This window comes from Macrobrachium rosenbergii, chromosome 41 (assembly GCF_040412425.1).
Source record: "Macrobrachium rosenbergii isolate ZJJX-2024 chromosome 41, ASM4041242v1, whole genome shotgun sequence".
NCBI lineage: Eukaryota > Metazoa > Arthropoda > Malacostraca > Decapoda > Palaemonidae > Macrobrachium > Macrobrachium rosenbergii.
In genome coordinates, this window is record NC_089781.1 from 1,708,707 (window position 1) to 1,733,501 (window position 24,795).

Below are 24,795 nucleotides of genomic sequence, written 5' to 3' on the forward strand. Positions count from 1 at the left end.
TTGACCGCAGTGATGCTTAGCATGAAGTGATTAGAACAATACTCATAAGAAAGGTTTTGTTCTGAGGTTTATGCAGTTTATTATAAATATGCTGTCAGGAAATTTTTCTCGTTCTGTGATAGTGAGAGAATGGTCATCTCGCCACTGCTTTATTTCTATTCCTCGACCATGGGCTTCCCTTACACTTCCTGTGCCAACACCTACGTTCACCCTGGATTTATCAGAAGAACGAAGTTTGCTCTTGTCTTGGGCAGGAGATATGCACAATCCAAACCCTGGCGATGAAAATACAGTTTTAATAAGTAGGGAAGTTTTACGCAGAAGTGGCGTTAATGATGGTGAACTTGGTATCATAACCCAGGTTGCAGTGCCACCACCGTGCACTTCCGTTACAGTCTATGCTGGGTCTTTAGCAGACTGGCAAGACCTAGCCCTTAATGCTGAAGTCGCTCAGTCTGCATTTTTGAGTCAAGTTCGTGTCTTAAGTGTAGGACAGTGCCTCCCTTTGTGGTTAGAAGGTGGGGTACATATCACACTGACAGTAAGCCAGATTGATCCTCCTAACAAGTTTGGTGTCCTTCACACTTTGACCCAGGTAGAAATCCTTCCACCCATAGAACATGAAGAATCAGAAGAATTTTATCCAATTACTTATATTCCACCAGATGCAGAATTTATTAAAAAAGAAAATTCTGAAGATGAACCACTAGATTCAAGTAGACCAAGCCAGCTGTATTACAGTAATGATAAAACAGATGAAAAAGAATGCAAGAATTTTGATCATCCCTTTGAATCACTGATGAAATACATGTCATTCCGTTTACAGCAGGCAAAGGTTACGTCTGAGTTTACCCTGAAGAAAGATTTTACTTATGGATACAGAGTGCTACCTGTACCTTTGTCCTATGATTTTTATTTGAAAGAAATAGTCATTAGCCATCCATCCCTTATTGTAATAAGTAAACAAAGTCTTGTTCATGTTGAGCATCAAAGTAAGATTAGTTTCATTGCTAGGTAAAGAAAATTGACTCTCCAACGGAAAAGGCAGAGAAAGCTGCTCTTATTCGGGAAGATGACAGAGCAGAAAACAAACAGCAGTCGGGTAGTATTGCAAACTCTGAAGCTTATAAGTCATCTGATAGATTATGTACTGTCATAGTCTGGGAAAATTTTATTGAGAAGAAAGGTGAAAGCTCAGATTTTACTGTTATGAGTACTCTTGCCAAAGGAAATTCATGCATAGTGTCAGATAGTCTTAGAAGGTTGCTAAAGCTGGAGAGTTCAAGTACAATAGAGTTAAGTAGCCATGATGTTAATGTTAAAACCATGCCTGTTGCCATTGATTTTTCACCTGTAAGAACAAACACTGAAGTCAAAATCAGAATTGTGCATGATACTTTGAAGGGACTGTTTAGGGACCTTGTTGATATCTGCTGTGTAGTCATTAATGCAGTTACATTGGTTAGTGTGAAAGTAGCAAATAAAACTTTAGATGTATTTGTTACCACAAGAAATGGCGTACCTTTGAAACTCAGCAAGGAATCTGTAGTGCTCTTAGAAATGACTCATGTGGCTGATCCACTGAATATACCTCACATTCTTGGCAGTATAGCTGATGTTGACATCAAATTCACAGCAAAATTTCAGTACCTTGGGAGTGAGAAAGTTCTTTCAGAACTACAGCAACACATCCTAGTTGGCATAGGATATCTTTTGCAGCAGTACAAGGGTGTTCCTCAATTTGCTTTGTTGCATGGAAGTAAGGGTTCTGGAAAGACAAGTCTGCTAGAAACTATTGCTCAGAATCTTTCTAGTTTTCCTTATTTCTTTCATTTTCAATTTGTCAGTTTGAAGCAATACAAAGGGAAAAAGATGGAGACTGTAGAAAAAAAGCTGCTGCTAGTTTTTCGAGAAGCAGTTTTCCGAAGACCATCTGTCATTGTGTTAGATGACCTGGATTCATTGGTACCTTCAAAGGGAATAGAAGAACAAAATTTTGGACCATTGTATGATCACACTATGCAGATGGTTAATATGCTTAAAGGTCTTTTGGATGATTTGCTACAGTTTTGTTATGAAGATAATGACCTGTTTCCAAGTGACAACCTTAAAAAAGGAGGTGTGATGGTAATAGCAACATCATTACTAAGGAATAGCGTGCATCCTCTTCTTGTTAATCCTCAAGGTTGTCACTATTTCCCATGTTCATTTTCGATTCCTCCATTGGAACCAGAGGAACGGGTGAAGGCACTGAATATCATGTTAGAGGATTGTCATCAGAAGTGTAAATCACAGGGATTAGTATTGTCACATGATTGTGTAGCAAGTAATGTGCAGTTGGATAGGAATGGAAGTGAAAGTGAAAATTTAGGAATTTTTAATAGTATTGGAACCAATCTAGCTATGAAACAAACTGAGAATTTTGTACTGCCAGATATTAATCATCTTGCTCTCAGAACATATTTACAAGCTCGGCACAGATGGAAGAAAAATGTCAAACAGTTGAAGTGTTGTGTTAGATGTGGAAGTGTTATTGGAAATGGTGCTCAAAGTACTATAAACTCGAAGTTAAATTTGGCCATTGCTGAAAACACAGATCACAAAGGATCCCTATTGGTTAACAATGAAGACTTAAAAGCTGCCCGAGAGGGATATGTTCCTTTAGCCTTAAGAGGTAAGTTGCACCTATTTTTGTATTGACCCTAAAATTGTACCTTCGTAATCACTCTTTGCTCATGTCTTTTGTATTTATATTTCCTTTAAGCATGTTACCATTTAACATCAGTTATGCAAGGTTTTTCCATCTTGGTTTAGCTGTTAAACATACTTTTGGTAGTAGGGTGGAGATGGCTAGGCATTTCTTGTTTAGTCTCCCACTAACTTGTACTACATTGACAGTCATATTGTGTAGTTGAGGTAACTAATTTTTCCATTCGTTATTAATATTCTGGGGAACTATATCATCCCAGCCAAAATCTTGCTTGCAAAGAGTTTGCAAAGTTTATGCATTAGTATAAATGGAGATAGCATCCTAAGAGACTAAAAAATTTAACTAAATGTAGATACAACTCTTCTAGTATCAGGCTTTTAAAAATGTTTGACCTTGTGATTAAAGGTATCTGTTTCAGGGCATTGTTCAATTCCTTATGTTCACTATAGGCAATGTATCCATTGATTAAACTAAAATTCCAAATTGATTGAGGTTCTTCTTCAGGACATGTGATATGCTGACAATTTCATAAGAGAAAGGATATTCAAGGACTACCTTGAATTTTTCAGGTTTTCAAGAATAATAAATTCTATGTTTTGGGGTTATTTTTAAGTATTTTAACCAGACCATTGTGCTAATTTATTTAGCACTCTCAGACAATAAACACAAACTGCTTTGGTCTCTTCAAAGTTAGACTTAACAGATATAAGTGTCATGTAATGGAATACAGTACATTAAATATGCTTTAACTTGGAATACTTGATTTCCAGTTACAAAAATAATATAAAATAAAAAATGAGAACAGAAAACAAAATATAAGTTTAGTCTCTGTCTAATTTGTAAGGGTTTCATATATTACCTTCATAAGAAGCAAATGGCTGCAAAAGTAGTCAACTGTAACTAATTGTTATGTTTTTAATGAATGTTGTAGTAGCTGTCATCATTTGTCTGTCATCTTCAAGAAACCTTGTTGTATTAAACCTAGATATTGTGTTAGATGGAATATAATACACCCTAAAAAATTTGCTTAGCTCCTAAATCACCCTTCATTTTATATTTGACAATAGGCCCTTCTGTAGGTTACTGCTGCCAAAGACAGTAAGCATTCTACCCAGCAAAATGTTTTTACTATGTTAAATGCATTTGTTGCCTTAGATTACTACTAGCTTGGCATACATGTGAATTAAGAAACTTGCAAAGAACAAAATCTTTTGAAATGCAGTGTTGTTGCTGCAACTAAAATCAGCTAATTATCTACATTGTTTACTAACTAGTGTATAGTATTATAATACTGTACTCACTTTTAATCTATACTTTATAGGCTAGTATGTATAATGCTCACTATTAAGAAACTTAATTGATTGCATTCAGCATTGAAAAAAAAATGCATTGAATTTTATTGAAAGTATTGATAGTTTACCACAATACTTATAAGTTTTTATGTTTTCTGCATACAAGTTTTGATTATTGTCTTGCCATTTGTTTATCAGTCGTTTCACAATTAAAAGTCATCATCTGACAAGGTGATTCAAATTTCAGTCTAAATAGGCCAAAAAGCAAAATGCAGGTCTGCATTTAGAAAAATAAAAAACTAAAGACTAGGATATGTAAATTCTGCCTTTTTAGCAAGTTATTTGTGAAGTTCTCATGAGCTGCACAGAATTTTAAAATCATCACAAACAGAAGTAAATGGCATCAAACTGAGAGATAAGGGAAGTTTGATAGGTGTTTCTGTTGAGTCCTGAATGCATATTTATGTATTCAGCTGGGTAAAGTGATTTACTGTTTTTTAACATTTGAAGTGATGGAAACAAAACAGAAAAGAAAATTTTCAGGCCAAAGTATTCAACTTGAAAACTGAAAAGGTATGCATTTCCCATAAATAACTCTCCTTACTACACTCCATAATAGTTATGGAGTGTCTTTTCCCCTTTATTCTGGCAGTGCATTTATCTTAACCAAAACCAAAAACACTGGATACTGTACTTTAGTATTTTCTATGTAGATGTTTTTTATTGGAATTGTTCCGATTTCAGGAGAATGCATAATGCTTTTCAGTTGAACTAGAATTTTTTTATTTACCTCAGTAATTAGTTCATATAGTTCAAGTCTCACATTTACCACACTATTTTGATGTCAAAAGTATTCAACTTGAAAACTGAAAATGTAAGCATTTCCTATAAATAACTCTCTTTACTAATTTCCTTAATAGTTAGTGTCTTTTCCCCTTTATTCTGGCAGTGCATTCGTCTTAACCAAAAACACTGGATACTGTACTTTAGTATTTTCTATGTAGATGTGTTTTGTTGAAATTGTTTGGATTTCTGGAGATTGCATAATACTTTTCAGTTGAACTAGATTTTTGTTATTCACCTCACAATATTTACATTCGTATAGTTCACGTCTCACATTTACCACACTATTTTGGTGTCAAACACTCCCTGATATAATAGCTCATAAAGCCATTGCTTTATCCAATTTTAGACTAGTATATAATTTTACTGTACTTTATTCTAATGACAGACATATCACATCTCAGGTCTTGAATTATCACCTAAAGAAGCTGGAACTGCTGTTACAAAGGTTGGTGGATTGGCAGAAGCAAACAGGACACTGAAGGAAATGCTTATGTGGCCATCTTCTTATCCAAACTTATTCAGCAAAATCAAGTTGAGGCTTCGATCTGGAGTCCTGCTGTATGGCCCTCCTGGTTGTGGAAAAACGCTTATTGCAAACTCTGTTGCCAAGAATTGTCAGCTGAACTTCATTTCTGTAAAAGTGAGTTATTTTCTGTTTTATTTTTCTTGGTCATTTCAGGAAGTTGCAGTGATAGGGTATTAATAAGTAAGCCGGAAATCGAAAACAAAAAATAAGAAAATTACATTAATAGCATAGTGATTACCTGATGTTGAGCTTATGCTTTTGATGAAATTTCTGTAATGTATAGCCTAGGTGTCTGTTTGTAAGTAGGATAATGAGCTTATGCTTTTTTATGTAAAATTTCTGTCAGGTAGGAAAAGTTACATATATATTTTTATGCATTCCTTTTTGTTAATTTTGCATGTTTTCATTGTAAATCCTTGTTAGCAAGTAGTAAAAGAGATGGATTGCATAGTGCGTCCAAGCATTCTATGTAGTTAGTTTCTCCAGAAAATAAAGTAGAGAAGTTTTAGTGCAGTGAAAAACACCATGAGCATTAGGAAATGTGAGTTGTACTGAGGTTCATGTTTTCTTTTATAGTCAGTACAGTATTGATAATATAGAAGTACAAAAGTGTGTATATAGAAATCTTTGTACTTCATATAGATGTGAAACAACTTTAAATAGCCATACAAGGAGAATGATAGCCTGAGAAACAAACAAGAAATATCACTGTTTTAGTTGCTTAAAAGTTTAACCAAAATTTGGGTACATAATTTTTTTGGTTTATATTATTAGCACATTACCACTGTATAGAGGAAATTATATGACCTTGGAATATAGCCCATTTCAGTTGGGTTAAAATCCATCAGTTGCTGTCAGTCACCAAGGACATGACAGATGCAGATTACATGTTGAGTACATTGTTGAAACTAGCAAAAATTATTACGGTAATAACTTTGTTTGGGTGACAATGATTTATAATCTTAGGCTTTTTAACTAATAATATTGAAGGTTATACAGTAAAATGAAATGCTACTTCTGCAAAAGATGTTTGTTCACTTATACTTTTAAAACCAAACTTTTTTTTTCTTGTAGTTATTTTATGTACAAGTAAGCCTGCAGATCAGCAATTCAAACAAGATTAGGGGTCAGACTTTATGAAAATTATAGATGATAATGCTTTCATGTACCATCAAATTTTGTTGCTTGCTTCTACAAGGACCTAGCTTATTGCAAGAGAACTCTTAATTAAATTGTATTTTTATGTACAAAAGTTTTATTTGTTTACTTAGTGAAGTTATTTTTTTAGAAAAAAAAAATAGTTATATTTTTGTTTGATGTGAAAGGTAAATAACTAACATACAGGGGAAATACTGGTTTTGCATTTACTCTTATTTCATATGGAAATAATTTAAATGATTAAATTACTTCCATAAGAAATTATTAATTGATTATTTGTTCATGAGACTTACCTGTCAGATATATATATAGCTGTATTCTCCGAAGTCCGACAGAATTTCAAAATTCGCGGTACATGAGTGGTCGGGCAGGTGGTTAGTACCCATTCCCGCCGCTGGGAGGTGGGTATCAGGAACCATTCCCATTTTCTATTCAGATTTTCTCTGTCGCCGGACTGTCAACACCTGTTGTCAGTTCCTCCGCCATTTGGATTTCGAAATTTATTGTCACTTAAGTATTTTGGTTGTTTTTGGTATACGACTGGATCTGTGACTTGGCATACGCTCTTTGTGGACCGTTTTTGATTTTTTTCTTTTGACTTCTCTTATAATTAAGATGTCTTACCTCTAGCTATCGAGTCTGTAGCTTGGGTGAATGTAAGGTGAGGCTATCGAAGACTTCGATAGTTCCTCACTCTTTATGTATGATATGTAAGGGTGTTCAATGCTCTATGATAATAGGTATAATGAATGTGAGGGATTATTTGAGGGTGAGTGGAAGAAATATGAAGCCTATATGCTTAAATTGGAGCGTGATAGGTTGAGGAGATCTTCCTCCTTGAGTGCATCCTTAGATGGACAGTCAGGTTTTCTCCTACTAGTAACCCTGTAGTAAATTTTAGTACTAACCCTGTAGTTTGTTGCTGCAGAAGTTAATACCCTGGCTCTCGTGTTGGAGTCAATGCGTGCTCTTGAAACTAAAGTGAATGCAATTCAAACGCAAAGTGTTAGTGCTAGTGCCCTAGTGTTGTGGAGGGGGCGTCAGATCGGCCCTATAATGCCTCTAGGCCTGGACCTCTGTCGAACTCCCAGGACCAGGGAGGGGGCATGTCGAAAGCCGCATGAGGGTTACGGGGGCTTCCCACCGATCTGGCGTCTCTTCGGCAGGTCCTGATGACACTACCCAGGCTGCCAGGGATCGTGCACAGGCACGCATCCTGAAGGATTGCTTCTCGTCCTCCGACACGTCCTCCCCGCCCGGGTTGGAGCTCGGTTGGACTCTCGCCCTCTTAAGAGAAGCTTAGAGGAGAGGACGCCCACGTCCTCTTCCTCTAGACGTTTGTGCTCTTCCCCGAAAGTTGCGTGGTTATTCCTCCTGCAGAAGAGAATAAAGTGTTTTTCGGATGATGACGCCTACTCGACCCCCCCTGTCGCGCTAAGGCAAGGGCTAGAGCTTCTTCCCTTGTGAGAAGGAAATATACGTCTCTCGCCCCTTTCCTTCTCTCAGGTTCAGCCCTTCTCCCGAGAGAGTTGCTTCTCCTACGCGTAAGATTTTGTTGGGTTTGCAACATCAGCTGGATGCTCTCATGAACCTTTCAAGATTCAAAACTGCCTGTTAAGAGGTACAGACTTTCACCTTTGTCTCCTGCTTTGTCTTCCTCGTCTGCTAGATGTTTTGGAGCTTCTCGTCTGTCGTCTAGAGAGAGTGTTTAGTGGCTTCCTAATCGTCTTCCCGATTTGAGGTGTTGGACTTTTCTCTTGACTCGCGCCAGAGCGCGTGTCTTGCTCTTCGCGGCGCTTCTCACGCTTCACGCGCGCCTCACCTTGACGCTCGGTGCGCGCCTAGCCATGATGCCAGCGCCCGCCACGCTGTGACTCTCTTCTCGTACTTGCCACGGAGCTCTCGTGGCGCCACGCCATGACGCTCGCGCTTCGCTTCGCCCAGATAGCTTCAAGTCTTGTGTTGACGCCGCCCAGTTGTACATCATGACGCACAACTACCCGCTTCAACATCTGATGTCCTTCTTAATTTAGCCACGACTTCTTCGATCGCTGGAGTTCCCCTTACGTGATCGGCGAATCGAACTACTTTCACCACTCACTCAAGACCCGCCAGCTGGGGAAGAACATCCTCTTTCGTCACAGCCTTTGGATGAAGAGAAACATCTTTTCGTCTTCTTTCCTCTGATTATCAGACTCTGGCTATTTTACTTAAGGATCTGTTTCCTGAGACTTTTCAACCTTCGGCTCCTCTCTCTCCACCTTCGCAGTTGTTTTTGTCTTAAGGGGAGCGTTTTGTAAAAAAATCGAAAAATCAAAATTTTCTGGGATATTTTTATATGGCACCATACATATCCTGACTATCTTTTCAGAAAGTTTTATTAAAAAATTCGCCATAGTTAGGAGTTATAAACAAAAACAGTAACCCTATCATAGACAAAATTACATTTTTCATATAATGTAATGATAATGTCAGTATATCGGTAGTAATTTCCTTTTAGCTATGAAATAATAATACCTAATGCATTATATGGCAACCCTGTGGACCTAGTACGCATCAGCGAAAGCCAGGAATGCCGCAGGGCAGTCAGTGGCAGTCAGTCAGTAGCAGCTCAGAGCTTGACTAAGTAAGACGTCGCGCTGCCCAACCTGAGCCGTGTTTTGACACTCGCTTCATCTAGCTTCATTTTGCGAAGTTATATTACTTTGCAAGTCTATTGTTATATTTTTTGGCTTTTCAAATATGTCATAAAACATCAAACTGTGTAACAGCAAGCAAATAAATACACAGAGAAGCAAAAAATATCGTATATCTCAAAACTAAAGTTATCGACATTCTAACTGCATCTCCTCCATAACGAATGCACCGATCTCAATGAAACAAAAAGCAAACGAAAGCTAAATAAATTGCCTACAAACAAAGGAGCTTCCATGGGAAACAACACGAGACCCGCACCACGAGAGAGAGTTTTTTCCCGAAGGAATGTCACTTCCAAGAGAGGTAGCAAGTGACTCCTTTCATCTCCAGACTCCATTAGCAACCAGGCTTCATTTTGCACAAGCCTGGAAAGAGAGAGGGGCAGACGTTTGGTCCCTCCTACTGTTAGAGAGAGGTTACTTGATTCCCTTCCTGTCTCCTCCTCCTTTGTTTTTGTTTCCCAATTGCCGTCCTGTCAAACAGAAAATTCTGTTTGACCTGCTTTCAACAGATGCTCGAGCGGAGAGCAGTGGAACAGGTCTTGGACTCGCAGTTCCCCGGGATTTTACTAAAGATTGTTTCTAGTCCCAAAACTTTCAGTAGGCTGGAGACCCGTCTTGACGTCAACAGGCCGAACAACTTGGTCCGAAGAAAAAGTTCAAGATGGAGACCTCGCAGTCAATACTAGGAGCCCTTCATCCCGGGATAGGATGGTATCTTTGGATCTCCAAGATACTTATCTTCATGCCCCAATTCATCCACGTTCGATGAAGTATCTCAGGTTGTCTTGGGGACTAGACGTACCAGTTCAGGGTTCTCTGCTTTGGACTCTGCAATAACGGCCATATCACGTTGAAAACACCGGTTCTCGTCCGATCACCGAAGTTAAGCAACGTCGAGCCCGGTTAGTACTTGGATGGGTGACCGCCTGGGAACACCAGATGCTGTTGGCGTCACATTTTGCTCCGAGGGTGTTTACACTTCTCATGAAAAACGTTGCGATGCAGTTGAGTTGCACCTGTCGCACGTCAGGATCTCTCTCTACTTTGACGACTGGTTGATTCGAGCGCCGTCGATTTTAAGGTATCTGGAGGACCTTCAGTTGACTCTGCAACTCGTGAAGTCCCTGGGACTTCTGGTCAATGTGAAAAAGTCACAGCTGATCCCCTCACTGTCCATTGTGCCTGGGAATTCAGATGTATTCAGCGGCTTTTATAGCGTCTCCGTCGCAAGAACGGCAACTTCTATGTTCGATAAAGTCTCGGCCTTCTTGGGGAAGGAAACATGCTCGGTGAGGGAATGAATGAGTCTGCTGGGGACCATTTCCTCGCTGGAGAAGTTTGTTTCCCTGGGGAGTCTGCATCTCAGGCCTCTTCAGTTCTTTCTGTTCGAGAGCTGGCAAAGCAAGGAAGACTTGAAAGAGGAATTGAGAATTCTTCCTTCTGTAAAGAGGATCTGTAGTGGTGGCTCGATCCAACGAAATTGCAGAAAGGATCTCCTCAAGCTTCTGAACCCCGACCTATTGTTGTTTTCCGACGGGTCGTCAACAGGTTGGGGGGCAACACTAAGGGGAGAGGAAGTGTTAGGAACCTGGAGAGAGGAGCAGGTGTCCTGGCACTTCAACATCAAAGATTTGGCGGCTATCTTTTAGCTCTCCAATTCTTCGAGGTCCAAGTTTGCAATCGTGTAGTTCAAGTAAACTCGACAACACACGGCTTTGGATTACCTAAAGAGACAGGGGGCGGAACACTCTCTTGTTCCTTGTTCAGCCTTGCAAGAGAGATTATTCTTTGAGCCTATGCTCGCAACATTTCGATTCTCACAAGTTTTGTTGCAGGGGTCGAAAATGTTCGAGCAGACCTGCTCAGTCGGCGCCATCAACTCCTGCCGAAGGAATGGACCCTTCATCAGGAGGTTTGCCAAGATTTTTGAAACTTTGGGGTCGCCATCTTGTGGATCTTTTCACGACCTCAAGAACAGCGAGGCTCCCTCTATAAAGCTCATCTGTACTCGACCCGGGGCCAGTTGCGATAGATGCTCTTCTCTCGGATTGGACGGGAATAGATGTTTACGCTTTTTCCCCCGTTCAAAATTCTGGGAGAAGTCATACGCAAGTTCGCGGCCTCACAAGGGACGAGGATGACTCTCATCCCCACGTTTTGGCCTTCGAACCACTGGTTCTCAGAGTTTCTCTTCTGGTTGGTAGACGTTCCGAGAACCCTTCCTATGAGAGCAGACTTGCTCATACAACCCCACTTCGCGAGATATCTTCAAAATCTCCCCGCTCTGAACCTGACTGCTTTCAGACTATCGAAAATTGGTCAGAGCGATGGGGTTTTCTGGCCAGGTGGCACGGGCCATCGCTAGAGCCAGAAGTTCTTCATCTAACAGGATATATCTAGCTAAGTGAGCAACCTTCAAGGGTTGTTGTGGAAAGAAGGGCTTTTCCTCTTCCTCTATCACTGTGAGCCAGGTTATGGATTTTCTCCTTTACTTAAGAGAAAAACTCGATATAGCAGTTCCGACTATCAAGTGTTATCGGAGCATGCTTTCGACTGTTTTCAGACAGATAGGATTAGATTTGTCTGACAATAAGGACCTCCACGATCTTACGAGCTCTTTCAAGACGTCCAAGGTTCCTCAGCTAATTCCTCCTGCTTGGAACTTGGACGTAGTGCTCAAGTTTTTGATGTTTAGTCCTTTTGAGCCTCTCCACTCTGCATCTCTTAAGGATGTTACTCGAAAACGGCATTCCTCACGGCTCTGGCGGCGAAAGAGAGTGAGCGAAGTTCGAGGCCGTCATGTGGGCTTCAAGGAACACGATGCTGTCTATTCTTTAAGCCCTAAGTTCTTGGCTAAGAATGAAAGGCCTTCTAACCCTTGGCCTAGACACTTTGAAATTAAAGGTTTAGCAGACCTTATTGGACAGGAACCTGAGGAGTTCTATGTCCAGTTAGAGCTCTCAAGTACTACCTTAAAAGAACACAGGACACTCGTGGTCCCTTGGATAATTTATGGTGTTCTGTGAGGCAACCAGTTAAACCTATGTCGAAGAATGCACTGGCATTCTTCATTAGGGACATCATTAAGGACGCGCACTCTAGTTGTGACGACTCAACTTCAAGTTGTTGAGAGTTAACGCTCACGAGGTGAGGGCAGTTGCTACCTCCATGGCGTTCCAGAAAAATATGGGACTCAGTGACATTCTCAGTGCCACATTTTGGCGAAGTCAATTCGGTGTTTGCCTCACACTCTCGGTGAGATGTTTAGGTAGCATACGAAAAATTGCTTTTAAGCTGGGACCATACGTTGCTGCTTCAGCAACCTTGGGGACAGGGGGTAACTCTGATCCTATCCCTTTTTAATTGTGTTTTTAAGGTTGTTGGGTCGACTACTGGAGGCAGTCTTCCCAATCCTTTGCAAACTAACGCTTTAGGTGTTGGTTAGGTGGTTAGTAATGCTCTTTTGTCCTCTTTGTATGGTCTATGATCTAGTCACATTGTGGTCACGCCCCGTTGACAGATCATCTAGAAGTCGCCAGCTATATAGGTCACTACCGCTGGGGTCTCTAGTAAAGTAGAAGCAGACTAGAGTGACAGTAACCACTCAGTCAGCTACGCTATCAGATAAGGAACCAAAATAATTTTACCAATAATTGGTTTTTTCCTAATTCTTGGCTGTCTCTACCCCCTCCAAAGGTGGTATTCAGCTATATATATATCTGACAGGTAAGTCTCATGAACAAAATGATATTTTAATGATAAAATAAAGTTTGTTCATACTTACTGGCAGATATATATATTCATATTGCCCTCCCCTCCTCCCCTCAGGAGTCAGTGGCGTTAGAAAATCTGAATAGAAAATGGGAATGGTTCCTGATACCCGCCTCCTAGCTGGAATGGGTACTAACCACCTGCCCGGCCACTGCGTGTGCCGCGAATTTTGAAATTCTGTCGGACTTGGAGAATACAGCTATATATATATCTGCCAGGTAAGTATGAACAAACTTTATTTTATCATTAAAATATCATAATTATACACTTCTGCCTCTGTTAAGAACAAAACCTATTAAGGTTGAAATTTATTTCTACATTTTGCATGTTACTGTGTGTTGATTAAGCAGTCATTGTATTTAAGAAACAACCATGAGAAAGAGGGAGGGAGCCATCAAGAACACGTTTATTTCGTGATTTTAAGTAAAACAAGTAATGTTAGAGTAATTGTGTAAGTGGATAAATACAAACTTATTACCAGTCGTTTCCTTGAAGCAAGCTTCTAAGGTTACCTCCCATTCATTATTACAGGGTCCCGAGCTGCTTTCCAAGTATATAGGAGCCAGTGAACAAGCTGTTAGAGATGCCTTTGAAAGGTAAGTACTGTAATTCCTCTTTCATAAGAAAAAATTTTTAATTTTAAATTGAACATGGACATTGCTAATTAATCCCAAGTAACATGTTCATACCCCATGTTAGTGCAGAATGTATGCTAAATAGGAGAATGTGATTATTTATATTTAAAGTGTCAGCCTTTCTTATTAAATTTTATGAATTATCTGAGCCAAACTTTGATACAATTATCCACAGAGCCTCCAGTGCCAAACCCTGCATCTTGTTTTTTGATGAATTTGAATCCATAGCCCCACGACGTGGGCATGATAGCACTGGTGTCACAGACAGAGTTGTGAACCAGTTATTAACCCAGATGGATGGTGTAGAAGGACTCACTGGTGTTTACATTTTAGCAGCCACATCTAGACCAGACTTAATAGATCCAGCTCTTCTTCGACCAGGTACAGTTATTTAGCATATATTTTGGTGTAATTTTTTTTTTTTATTGCTTTATACTAAAATTGATCAAAACTTCAATGGTTTCAAGGATAATGATTGCTTTATAGTGTTAATCTGTAGTGTAGTAGGCTGCCTTAATTAAGCAAATTGGTTTGTGAAATAAATTTTAAATCTTGCTTCTGTGTTTTTTCTGCAGGTCGCCTTGATAAATGTGTTTTTTGCCCTATGCCTACTCTCTCGGACAGAGAAGAAATTTTAAGAATCCTCAGTGAAGCTGTTGATCTCGGGGAAGAAATTCACTGGACAGAATTTGCAAAGGCTACTGAAAACTATTCAGGAGCTGACTTGCAAAGTCTTCTAGCTACCGCACAAATTTTAGTGGCTCAGGAGGCTTTAGGAGAAGCCTTATATGAGGGAGTGATCCAGTCAGACAGGACACAAGATCATGAAAGGAATGGAATAATTTTTTATGAAGAAAACTCTGAGGAGCCAGTAGGACCTGTTGAAAGAGAATTGCAACAAATTGTATTAGAGACGGAAAAATGCAGATATATTCATGATGATGTTCAAGACAGTGGTGAAAATGTAAAATATTCAGAAAGTAGCTTCCTTGGCAAAGAAAGTGAGCAACCGGAAAAACAGGCATTTAAAGTTTACAAAAGGCATCTTGAAATTGCCCTTAAGGAAGTTAAGCCCTCTGTCACAGTTGTGGAAAGACAAAAATATGAGCAATTATATTCAAGTTTTAGTAAGTCAAGGGAAGGAAATTTTGGGAAACACACTCCAGGAAAGAGAGCTACATTGGCATGAAATAATTATTTCAAATTTTTGTGTACAATGAAAGGGGCAATTAAAGGCTTAGCATTGTTATAATGAAGTAGTTTTATTTGTAATACAGTACATGTTTGTTCCTATAGGAATATGAACCTATTCTTTCATGGATGGAATACTCAGCACAAAGTGCACTGTGGTTCTCACAGACTTAAATAGAAAACAAAAGCCTATTGGATATGGCTATGAGTCACTAGTGACCTTAGCTGGGTTAGCTCTTCCATTTTGTTCTCAGCTGTCCTAGCCTGTGGTTTGTTGCTAATATTCATCTCAAGACAGTTGAGATTTGCTTTATTGTGCGTTTCATGTGTTTGTCTCCTGGTTCTCTTCACTGCAGGGATCTTGCCTTTCCAGTGCCTTAACCTCCTCCAGTAGCACTGTGTTATCTCTCTGCAGAGTACAGTTTTCTTGTGCTGAGGGGAGGCATATTGATGCTTTTTTCCTTTGTGTGACCTAGCCACATGGGTGACCTCCTTTGTGTGACCTAGTGTGTAATGTAGCCACCACGTATGTTTCATTGTTCCCTTCTGCGTGTTGTCTGATGGGTACAATGAAGGATACAAAACCCAATCTCTGTCGTGTGGGCAACGGCAAACCCTGTATTAAAATTATGTCCCCAGTTGTGGTAGATCCACTCTCTTTATGCATTTTTTGCCAGGGACAAAGAGTGCATGAGAAAGGCCAAGTGTGAAGAGAGAGTCGGGTGGCTATCACCCAAATGATCTCTATATAAGAAGAGGTGCTGTAAGAAGGGCAGTTTCTCTAGTGGACCAACTCTTAGCCCTTCTCCTTGCCCTCCAGTGTTATCAACTTTTCCAAAACCACCTCCAACAGTAACCCCTCCAGCAGGTTCGTCAGCCCCGTCGCCAACAATAGCATCAGAGGGAGGCCCTAATGTATAGGATATTCAGAGGAAGGTGATGGATTTCTGGGTCAACACTTCAGAGGGCCCTCATCTTCGTCAGCCACCTTATGGAATCCAAGGAACACAAAGGATCCTCACAGTCATCACTTCCACCATCTTCTTCCTGGAAAGTAGATAGAGGTGACAAACAAACTTCTAAGAAAAAGTTTGAATGTACTGTAGAGTCTGCAGGTTCCTCTTCTCCACCATCAAAGTACCAAAGCCTGGTGAAGTCCCATTCACTGACAGACTGTAGGGCGAGCAGTCATTCCCCTTCAGTCACCTCTGTTGTATCTTTGCTGGTCTTGTCGGCATCCCTTACCTTGTTTTGATGTCAAGATGCAGATCAGCGTCCAGGACGAGTGGCGGGAGTGGTTCATCCAGCAGCAGTAGCTGGACAGCGCAACAGAGCACCTTGAGAAGTAGGAGTGGATCTAGGGCTAGCAGTCACACCCTGTTGCCTTGCTGTCAGTGGAGAAGCAGCTCCACTAGGCGTTCCAGCAGCAGGAAGGAAGCAGTGGAGATAGTGGATGACTACTCACTGGGGTTCTACAGCCACCTCTTTCTGGTGGAGAGGGCACTTGGGGGTTGGCAACTGGTGATAGACCGGTCAACCCTGAGCCTCAACTTGCAGCAGGCACCACAGTAAGTTTTGGCATATCCATCAGGGAGAACGACTACATGGTGTCGATAGACCTGCAGGATGCATACCTGCACATTCCCATCCACAAGGCCTTCATCAAGTACCTGAGGTTCGTCTCCCAAGGAGCAGTCTACCAGTTCAGGTCTGCTTTAGACTGGCAATGGCCTCTCAAGCCTTCACCTGAGTCTTCCAACTAGTGTTGTTGTGGGCACATACAAAGGGGATCAGACCAACAGCATCTGGACGACGACTGGCTGACCCTGGCATCCTCAGTCACGAAGGTGGAACATCACAGGGACCAGGTCTTGGCCCTATGCAAAGACCTGGGAATGATCGAGAATTTCCCAAAATCAGACCTCCCCAAAGCAGATGATCAAGTACCTGGGGATGAGGATTGAAACCATAGCGGGGGAGGGAGTATCCATCAAACAAGAGGATTGCCAACTTTCTGGGGGTCTAGGAACCATTCCTCAAGTTGCCCTAACAACCAGCAAACAGTAGCAAAGTCCTGCTAGAACACTTGGTCTCCCTGGAGAGTTGATCCCCAGGGAGAGAGCACACTTCAAATCCCTCCAATGGCAGTTGAAGACATCCTGGAGGAAACCAGACAAGCCTCCAACACAGCCAATTGAGTCGACAGACAGGTTCAGAGAGGACCTCCAGTAGCGGAGAGACCCAGTGAACCACCTGCAGGGTGTGCCACTTATTCTCAGATGCATCCCAAAGGGGGTGGGGCACACATCTGAACAGCATGTGCGTTTCAGGAGCATGAGGACCCACGGAGAGGATGGAGCATATCAACCTGTTGGAGATGCGGGCAGTCTGGCTGGCACTCCAACACTTTCAGGAGTAATGGCAGAAAAGTCGGCATTCACCATGAGCGACACACCATGGTGGTAGCCTACATAAACAAGCAAGGAGGCATCATCTCCCTGGAGCTGAACAATTTGGTGGTGGAAATGCATGAGCGGTCAGAGACCCTGGGCCTGGACATGACAGCCAGGTACATCCCAGGCAAGAAGAAAATCATTGCCATCCAACTAAGCAGAGCAGACCAAGCAGAAGGCACAGTGGTCCCCAAATCAGAAAGTAGCTAAGTTCATGGAACTGTAGCAAGGTCCAACAATTGACTGTTCGCCACAGCAAGGAATGCCAAGCTTCCCGTGTACTGTTCACCAGTCCCTGACCAGTGGGCAGCGTTACAGCACACATGCCAACACCCATGGGACAACATGGACTTGTATGCCTTCCCTCCATTCAGTCAGCTAAGGAAGGTGATCAACTGGTTCTGTGTGTCCTACGGGATCAAAATGACGGTGGCACCCCGTGGCTGCAGGCAGAGTGGTACATAGACCTTCTCCACCTTCCAATAGATGTCCCAAGGAAACTTCCCAAGTCCCCCAAATCTTCTGGTTCAGGAGCACAATGGGAGGTACTGTCAAGCAGTAGGCTCCCTCTGGCTTCATAGTTGGAGATCATCAAACAACTCATGCGAAAGGAAGATTTTTCAGACTGGTCTGCAATGGTGATCACTAACACCCTCAGGCCCTCATCTGCCAGGGTGTACCAAGGAAAATGGCTGGTCTTCAGCAACTGGTGCCATGAGAGGGACTGCAATCTACTCAAGACCATTGTGAGGGAAGTAGCAGACTCAGTGCACCATGTGAGGTGAAGGCCCTACCATCACAACACTCAAAGAGTACAGAGCCACTTTGGACCATGTCTACAGGCCAAGGGGAATAGATCTTTCAAATGCCTGGGAACTGTCCACTGTCATCAAGCACTAAGAAAAGAAGTGCCCACCAAGGGGTTATGACCTCTGGAGTGGTATGTTACCAAAGTCCTTGCTTCCCTGAGATGCCCTCCCTTCAAACCCTGCAAGAAAGCACCGGATAGAGACCTGACGTTCAAGACCGCCTTTCCTCCTCTCTCAGATCGACCATTAACACAGCACCAAGGTCCTTTATATCGAATCATGGTGAATAGACCTTTGCTGTAGTAATACTAGGCAGTAGAAAGTCATTTGTCAGAAAACTGACTAGTGAGACTTAGCCAGATTTTGGAGACGATTGCTTATTGGACAGGGAGATCACCTTGTTAACCTGTGTCATCACATTTAAAATCCAGAAAATTCTCACTGAACATCCTTTTTGTTGCCTACAGATAGTACCTGCTCTTCCTCCTCACTTTTTCATGGAATAAAAAGGAAGCAAGTTCAAGAGACAGGGAGGAGGTACTCCTTGTTTGACTAGTGGATGTGTATGATTTCTTTTGACTGAAGGGCAGCACCTTTTTGAGATACTGTCATGAATGAAACCTCCTTAGCCCCTAGTATGGTACGTATAAGCGGGGGAACCTGTAGATGACTACCCCACCCCTCACTTCTCCTTGGCTTCAGAGGTGTATTGGTACTAAGATTTACCAGAAATGTAATCCAAGATCTCCAAGAACAAAGTTGCATCTTGTATAACCTTGAATTCTTTGGTTGGCCTCTCATTTTGCAGCAGTGAGAGGGAATTCCTAAGCAAACCCTGGAGTAGAGAACCTGCAACCATTGGAAACCTTCTAATGGGAGAAGTCTGCTCATTTGATGACATTTTATCCAAGGTAGCTCTTCATTTCAGTTGAAAGAGAAGGCATATGAGATGATAATCAGGAAATACATTAATTCATGTACTCACTCTGTAGGCAAGAAACTGGTTGAAGGCTTAATAGATGGACAATGATAACAACCCTTTGAGAAGTCACTCAGGAGCACAAAGTCATCACCTCAGTGTGAACTTGAAGAGCAAATTACATCCTGTCCATCTCGTGATACTGCTAGGGAGCGTCCCCCTTCAGAGAAGATGTTTAAGTGCTCCTAGGGGAAGCATGCATGGCATGACTACATGAATCTGCTTCCAGTGAAGAAGTGTCTTGTTACAATTTTCAGAATACTAAGGAACAGGGTACTCTCTCTTTTTCACCCATACTAAAGGAAGTGCAAGCGATGGGGATCAACTGTATTGTGCAGGAAGGGGTGTCCTCAAATTTAGGTAGTGCTTTTTGGGCAGCAGTGATTTAGGTAGTGCTTATTGGGCAGCAGTGATGTGGCAAGATGCTTAGATACACCTGAAGGACTGGAAGCTGTTGGGAAAGGATGGGGGTTCTGCATTTTACAGATCTCTCCAAGTGAATAACTGATCAATAACCATAATTAGGGCTGAATCGATGGCCTCACTTTTTTATGAACCTCAAGGACTGGCAGCTTTTGGGGAAGGATGGGGGTTCTGCATTTCACAGATCTTTCCAAGTGAATAACTGATAAGTAACCATAATTTGGGCTGAATCAATGGCCTCACTTTTTTATGAAGTTGGAAAAGGGGAGCCAACTCTGTAGAGTGGTTTCCTTCTGGCACTGCAAACAGTGTCGACAGCACAAGAAAGGTGTGAAAGGAAAATGGGCTGTCACACCCAGGGTAGGAAGAAGTAATGTAAGAAAGCAGGCAGATCTGATGGCAGAAGACATGGAAGCATGAGAGGGAGTGGTAGTTAGCCTACTGCCGGGGTCACAGGCAGGAAGTGCTTCTTTGCTGGAACTGGGACCTGCGGTTTCTTTACCAATAGTGGAGCAAGGATGAGGCATCTTACCAAGAGATAAATTACCTGAGAAAATATGTTGCTTAATAACATTACTGGAGAGGATGGTTCTAAAGCCACCAAAATAGGAATCTTAGGGGGCATCAGCCAGGACCTTCACAGAGAGTGTCTGTTGTACAAAATTCTTATGAGAATATAGATCATACTGCTCAACAAATCAATCTTGACACATCTCATACGTCAACTGAGGGGATCAAGTCTGGATTCACTATGATGGACACAGGAGATATGGATCATCCAAGGAAGACATGACTCTGCTACAAGCTCACCAAGGAAGACGAACAAGCTACAAGCCTGCCAAAGAAAGACTCCGGCAAGGTCTCTGAGACATGTAGGCACTTACACTAAGGGTGATAGCATAAACAAACAAACAATAATAAATGGTCAGGACACCACAGCACCTCACTGAACACTAGAATCCTTGACTATAACTGCACAAGTCAAACTGCCTCATCATAAAATTAAAAGCCACAATTCACTGTACAGTACACACTGAAAGAAATCTTAAAGTAGACAATAATGAATAATAAGAAAATTGCAAAATTACTAATGAGTTACTATTACCATCAGAATCAAGAGCCCAAGTAAGAAAGCAGCCCTCTACAGAAAAATACTCCTGTGAGATGACTCGACATAATAGTATTTGCACCAAGTTTGATCTTCCGAAGTTCCAATGAATCATGAACATGATTTAGGAAGATCATTCTTTAATTAGGTTAAAACTAGAAAAAAAACTAAGAATTAACTGCATGTCTAGTACTGTGTGGTGTGGTGGTTGGTATCATCAGGAAAGGTCTAAATAGAAAGGGTGATCAGGATAATGAAAATTTCATGAAAGCAGGCACATTAATTGAAAAATGGTACTAGAAAATAATACCAAGATTTAGGATAAGAAGCTTGATAGAACTCTAGTTTTGTCCAATGCTTTAAACAAGTCAGCTAGTGAATACCAAATGGAAACAACATTCCAAACATGGCAAAAAAAACCTCTGAAAGACTATCCATACACCAACTGTTTAAGCAACTGAAGAAAGGACTGCAGGACTGACAGCACAAAATAGTGTAAATGAGAATAAAAAATTAATAAACACATAAGGCAGATGAATGTCTATTCTGAAAAAATTTAACCTCAAAATTCAAAATGGAAATGTAAACACTAGGACCTATACAACAAAGCCGTAACATTAAATAATTGCTCTAAAAAATATTTAGAAAACATAAATGTGAAGATGACTGACAAAAGGAAGAATATGTGAAATGAATGCCTGAGTAAGCTTTGCAACAGACATGACAATCCTGGGAAACAATGCTGACTACCAGTTATCATGGGTGATTGAGAAATGATGGTAGCACCAGTAGGTAGGCTGGAACCTGCAGTGTGAATTTAGGTTATGATGGATTTGAATCTTGAGACTGATTTTCTTTATTGTGTAAGTACAGCAATATATGATTTATAGGGTAGTGTGAAACAAATGACTATTGAATGAAGTTTGAGAATAAGAAAAAATAAACTTGTTGCCCATTTCTTCAAGTCTCAAGAAACTTGTCCTACATCTGTAAAATAAGTATATAACTACTGTACTCTGTACTAGTGGAAACTACAGAAAAGGTTTCTGCTGATAGATTGTGCAAGAGACATATGAAGGTGCTCTTACCCAAAGAACATTGGCAAGACTGAAGGCCTCTAGAAGATTGTTTTAAGTCCATTACTCAGGAGTGGGTGACTTAGACAGCATGCAAACGTTTACTCTTTTGGCTGTGTTGTGGCTGATTATGGTCCTTGAAATGAAAAAAACAATAGGTAGCTCTTCTAAGAGGTTGTTATTGAAATGTGAAAACATCAGGTGGCTCTTTTGAGAGGTTTATAAAATTTCAGTAAGTGCAAAACATGGGTGACATCCATTGCTAAGAGAACATCTGAGAAAGTAAGCCTCTTAATTCCTGACATTTTGTCGAGGCAAGACCATAAGAAAGTAGGGCCTGAGAGTGAAATTCTTGATGGCCAATATGAGACAAGTAGGAATGGATGGAGAGTGGAGAGTAAAAGGCAAAAAGAAATGCAGCAAGCAAATGAAGAGATGCTGCATAGAACCTTTAAGCTGAATTTTCTTAAATTCATAATAAATTAATGGGAATTGTGTAAAGAAAGGGATTTGTACTGATATAGGTTTAAGTTTGTAACAATTTTTTTTCTTAATTTACAACCATTACTTTAAATGCTGTGCCTGCTGACTGGTGTTCTTTGAAGAAGCAGAAGAGGCAGACAGCTTATGTAAATGTGTATCAAGATTTTGTAGGGCATGCACATCACAACAGATGTTACTTAAGCTAAGCCTTCCTTTATTGTTATACACTGACTTGATAGGATGCAAAAATCAAATTTTAATATTTCAATACATAAGGTATTACCTTATTTCCTCAGTCCTAATCTAAGTTACTTCATTTGCATTTTCAGGTGGCCATTGTACTGAACAAAAATGACAGTGCCATGAGTCGTGGAGCCAATGAATTGCTGAATGTGATGCGTCTTGCTGACTTAAAAGAATGTGTGACACAAACTATAACTACTTTTGAAGTTAGTGCCCTGGCTGGCAAAGGCTTACGTCCTCTACTGAAATGGGTTAAAGGAGAAAAATGAGTTGAAATATAAAAATATCTTTTCTCAATAAACAATATGGATAGCTAAATTTTTTTCCTTTCATACCGAGTAAAGCAGCTGCCTGAAAGAGCATATGTACACTACAAATTTTCAGAGTGAAGATTAGACAAATTTACTGCCTTAGCAAGAGGTCGACATTTTCAGTAAATAATTACTGTGAAAAAAAGCTTAAAATGTTTTTAAAAGTGCAAACATATCCCTATATGATGTTTTACAGTTTGTTTTACTCAAGCTTAAACAATGAATTAGTGCCTTTAATTCCTAGTGACACTTGATTCTGTAATGCAAAATTTTTGACTAACCTTTGGTAGCAAAAAAATTTGTTCAATCATAAATTCAAATGACAACTCATGACATGCACTTCCCATTTAAGTATCTTCTTAGTCATTCAGCAGTTTCTTATGAAATGAAAGGTTTAAATTTAATGATACCTAAGTAAAGTTCATGGAGGTGTAGTTCAATATTAAATTGAATAGAAAGAATTTCAGATGAATGGTGTCCATCAAAACAGAGTCCATTATTGCTGATAAATGGACAAAGCAACAAGTGCAGAGCTAGGTCCTTGGGAGCTACCATAAACAAGTAACCTAGTGTAAACAGTAGAATCATGGAAAGAGGTTTTGGAAAGTTTAAGAGAAAGAACAATGTTACTGCAGTGAAAGGATAGATAATCAAATGTTACTAAAACAATCTAGTGATCACTAAACAGGAAACAAATAAGTCTGGTTGTGAAGGTGGCTCTGTGGATGTTGCAGGAAACCTAGTGTGAGGATCACTGTAAAATTTTATTGTGTATCAAACATAACTGAAATTGGAATTGGAATATAAGATTTAGGCCAAAGGGTGTACAGTCTGATGAATGTCGATGAAGATATGACTGCACAGCAAAACAGAGGAGTTGCATCTACTCTGAGGGCACCTCTTCCCCTTCTTCAGGAGGAGCTTCGTCAGGGGTTTCATCAGGCACCTAAAAGTTTTGTTTTATTCTTCCTGTATGATTTTGCAACTGCAAATATCTTCTTATTATTATTCTTCAAATCATCCATCAATTCACTTCCTAGTTCAGTCCATGCATTTACCTGTGATCTTCTCTTAATTTCTTGTCTTTGATTTCTAAAGGGTTCATATTCTTCTCTAGTCTGCTGGTTTCTTTGTTTCATCCATTTCCTGTGTTTCTTATTTTTATTTTTCATTTTCACTTCTTCATTTACATCTTTGTTCCACCAAACCGTTCTCCTTTTCCTAGTGCCTCCCTTATACCTACAGCAAAGTTCTTCCTCTCCAACTTCCAAGGCACTAAAAGAAAGTGCCTTGGAAGTTGGAGAGGAAGAGCTTTGATGTAGGTATAAGGGAGGCACTTGGAAAAGGAGAACAGTTTGGTGGAACAAAGATGTAAATGAAGAAGTGAAAATGAAAAATAAAAAATAAGAAACACAGGAAATGGATGAAACAAAGAAACCAGCAGATTAGAGAAGAATATGAACCCTTTAAAAATCAAAGACAAGAAATTAAGAGAAGATCACAGGTAAATGCATGGATTGAACTAGGAAGTGAATTGATGGATGATTTGAAGAATAATAAGAAAAAGATATTTGCAGTTGCAAAATCATACAGAAAGAATAAAACAAAACAAAATATAATATAAAAGACAAACATGGAAACATCATTGGCATTGCTCAAGACCTTAACGAAAAATGGACCAACTATTTCAGCAACTTACTGAACATAACATCAAAAAAGAGAAATGAAGAAGAATAGAAAATAGGACAGCTGTGATTATGTATCAAGAGTCTGATAATGCCCTGATAAAGATGAAAAATGGAAAAAGCCCTGGGTATGATAACTGAATTGTTTGAAGAGGGAGGAGACCTGGCAAACCAGATACTCTATGACTTAATTCTATCATTCTGGCTAGAGAGTAGTAAAGTTACGGAAGAATGGGGAAGACATATTTCTGTGCCACTTTATAAAAGTAACGATGATTCAGGTAAGTGCCAAAACTATAGAAGTATGACACTCGTATGTCATGCAGCAAAATTGTGAGAGAATTTTAGAAAAGAGAGCACATTGTATCATTGAACCTCAGTTAGGTGAAGAACAACA

At 40.4% G+C, this 24,795-nt stretch overlaps 2 protein-coding genes, 1 long non-coding RNA gene and 1 other non-coding gene across 5 annotated transcripts in view; 3 read left to right on the plus strand and 1 right to left on the minus strand.

Moving 5' to 3' along the window:
• Positions 1 to 22,720, plus strand: part of LOC136826570 (ADP-ribosylation factor-like protein 16) — a 36,962-nt gene extending 14,242 nt beyond the window's left edge. For both annotated transcript variants that reach the window (XM_067083768.1, XM_067083767.1), the window contains exon 4: positions 22,489 to 22,720. In XM_067083768.1, the coding sequence (XP_066939869.1) occupies positions 22,489 to 22,671 (183 nt within the window). In that variant the 3' untranslated portion in view covers positions 22,672 to 22,720. The remainder of the gene's footprint in view (positions 1 to 22,488) is intronic.
• Positions 2 to 14,889, plus strand: LOC136826569 (peroxisomal ATPase PEX1-like). Its single transcript, XM_067083766.1, is given in 6 exon segments — positions 2 to 1,010; positions 1,013 to 2,674; positions 5,250 to 5,488; positions 13,534 to 13,598; positions 13,813 to 14,018; positions 14,213 to 14,889. Coding segments are annotated over 6 exon segments (3,726 nt in total). The 5' UTR covers positions 2 to 70; the 3' UTR covers positions 14,827 to 14,889.
• On the minus strand, positions 3,305 to 22,579 carry LOC136826571 (uncharacterized). The gene is made up of 2 exons (XR_010849652.1): positions 22,443 to 22,579; positions 3,305 to 5,480 (listed from the first exon to the last, which is right to left on the minus strand). It is a non-coding gene; the product is annotated as an uncharacterized lncRNA (long non-coding RNA).
• On the plus strand, positions 10,064 to 10,182 carry LOC136827280 (5S ribosomal RNA). Its single transcript, XR_010849804.1, has one exon. It is a non-coding gene; the product is annotated as a 5S ribosomal RNA (ribosomal RNA).
• Positions 22,721 to 24,795: the final 2,075 nt, after the last annotated feature.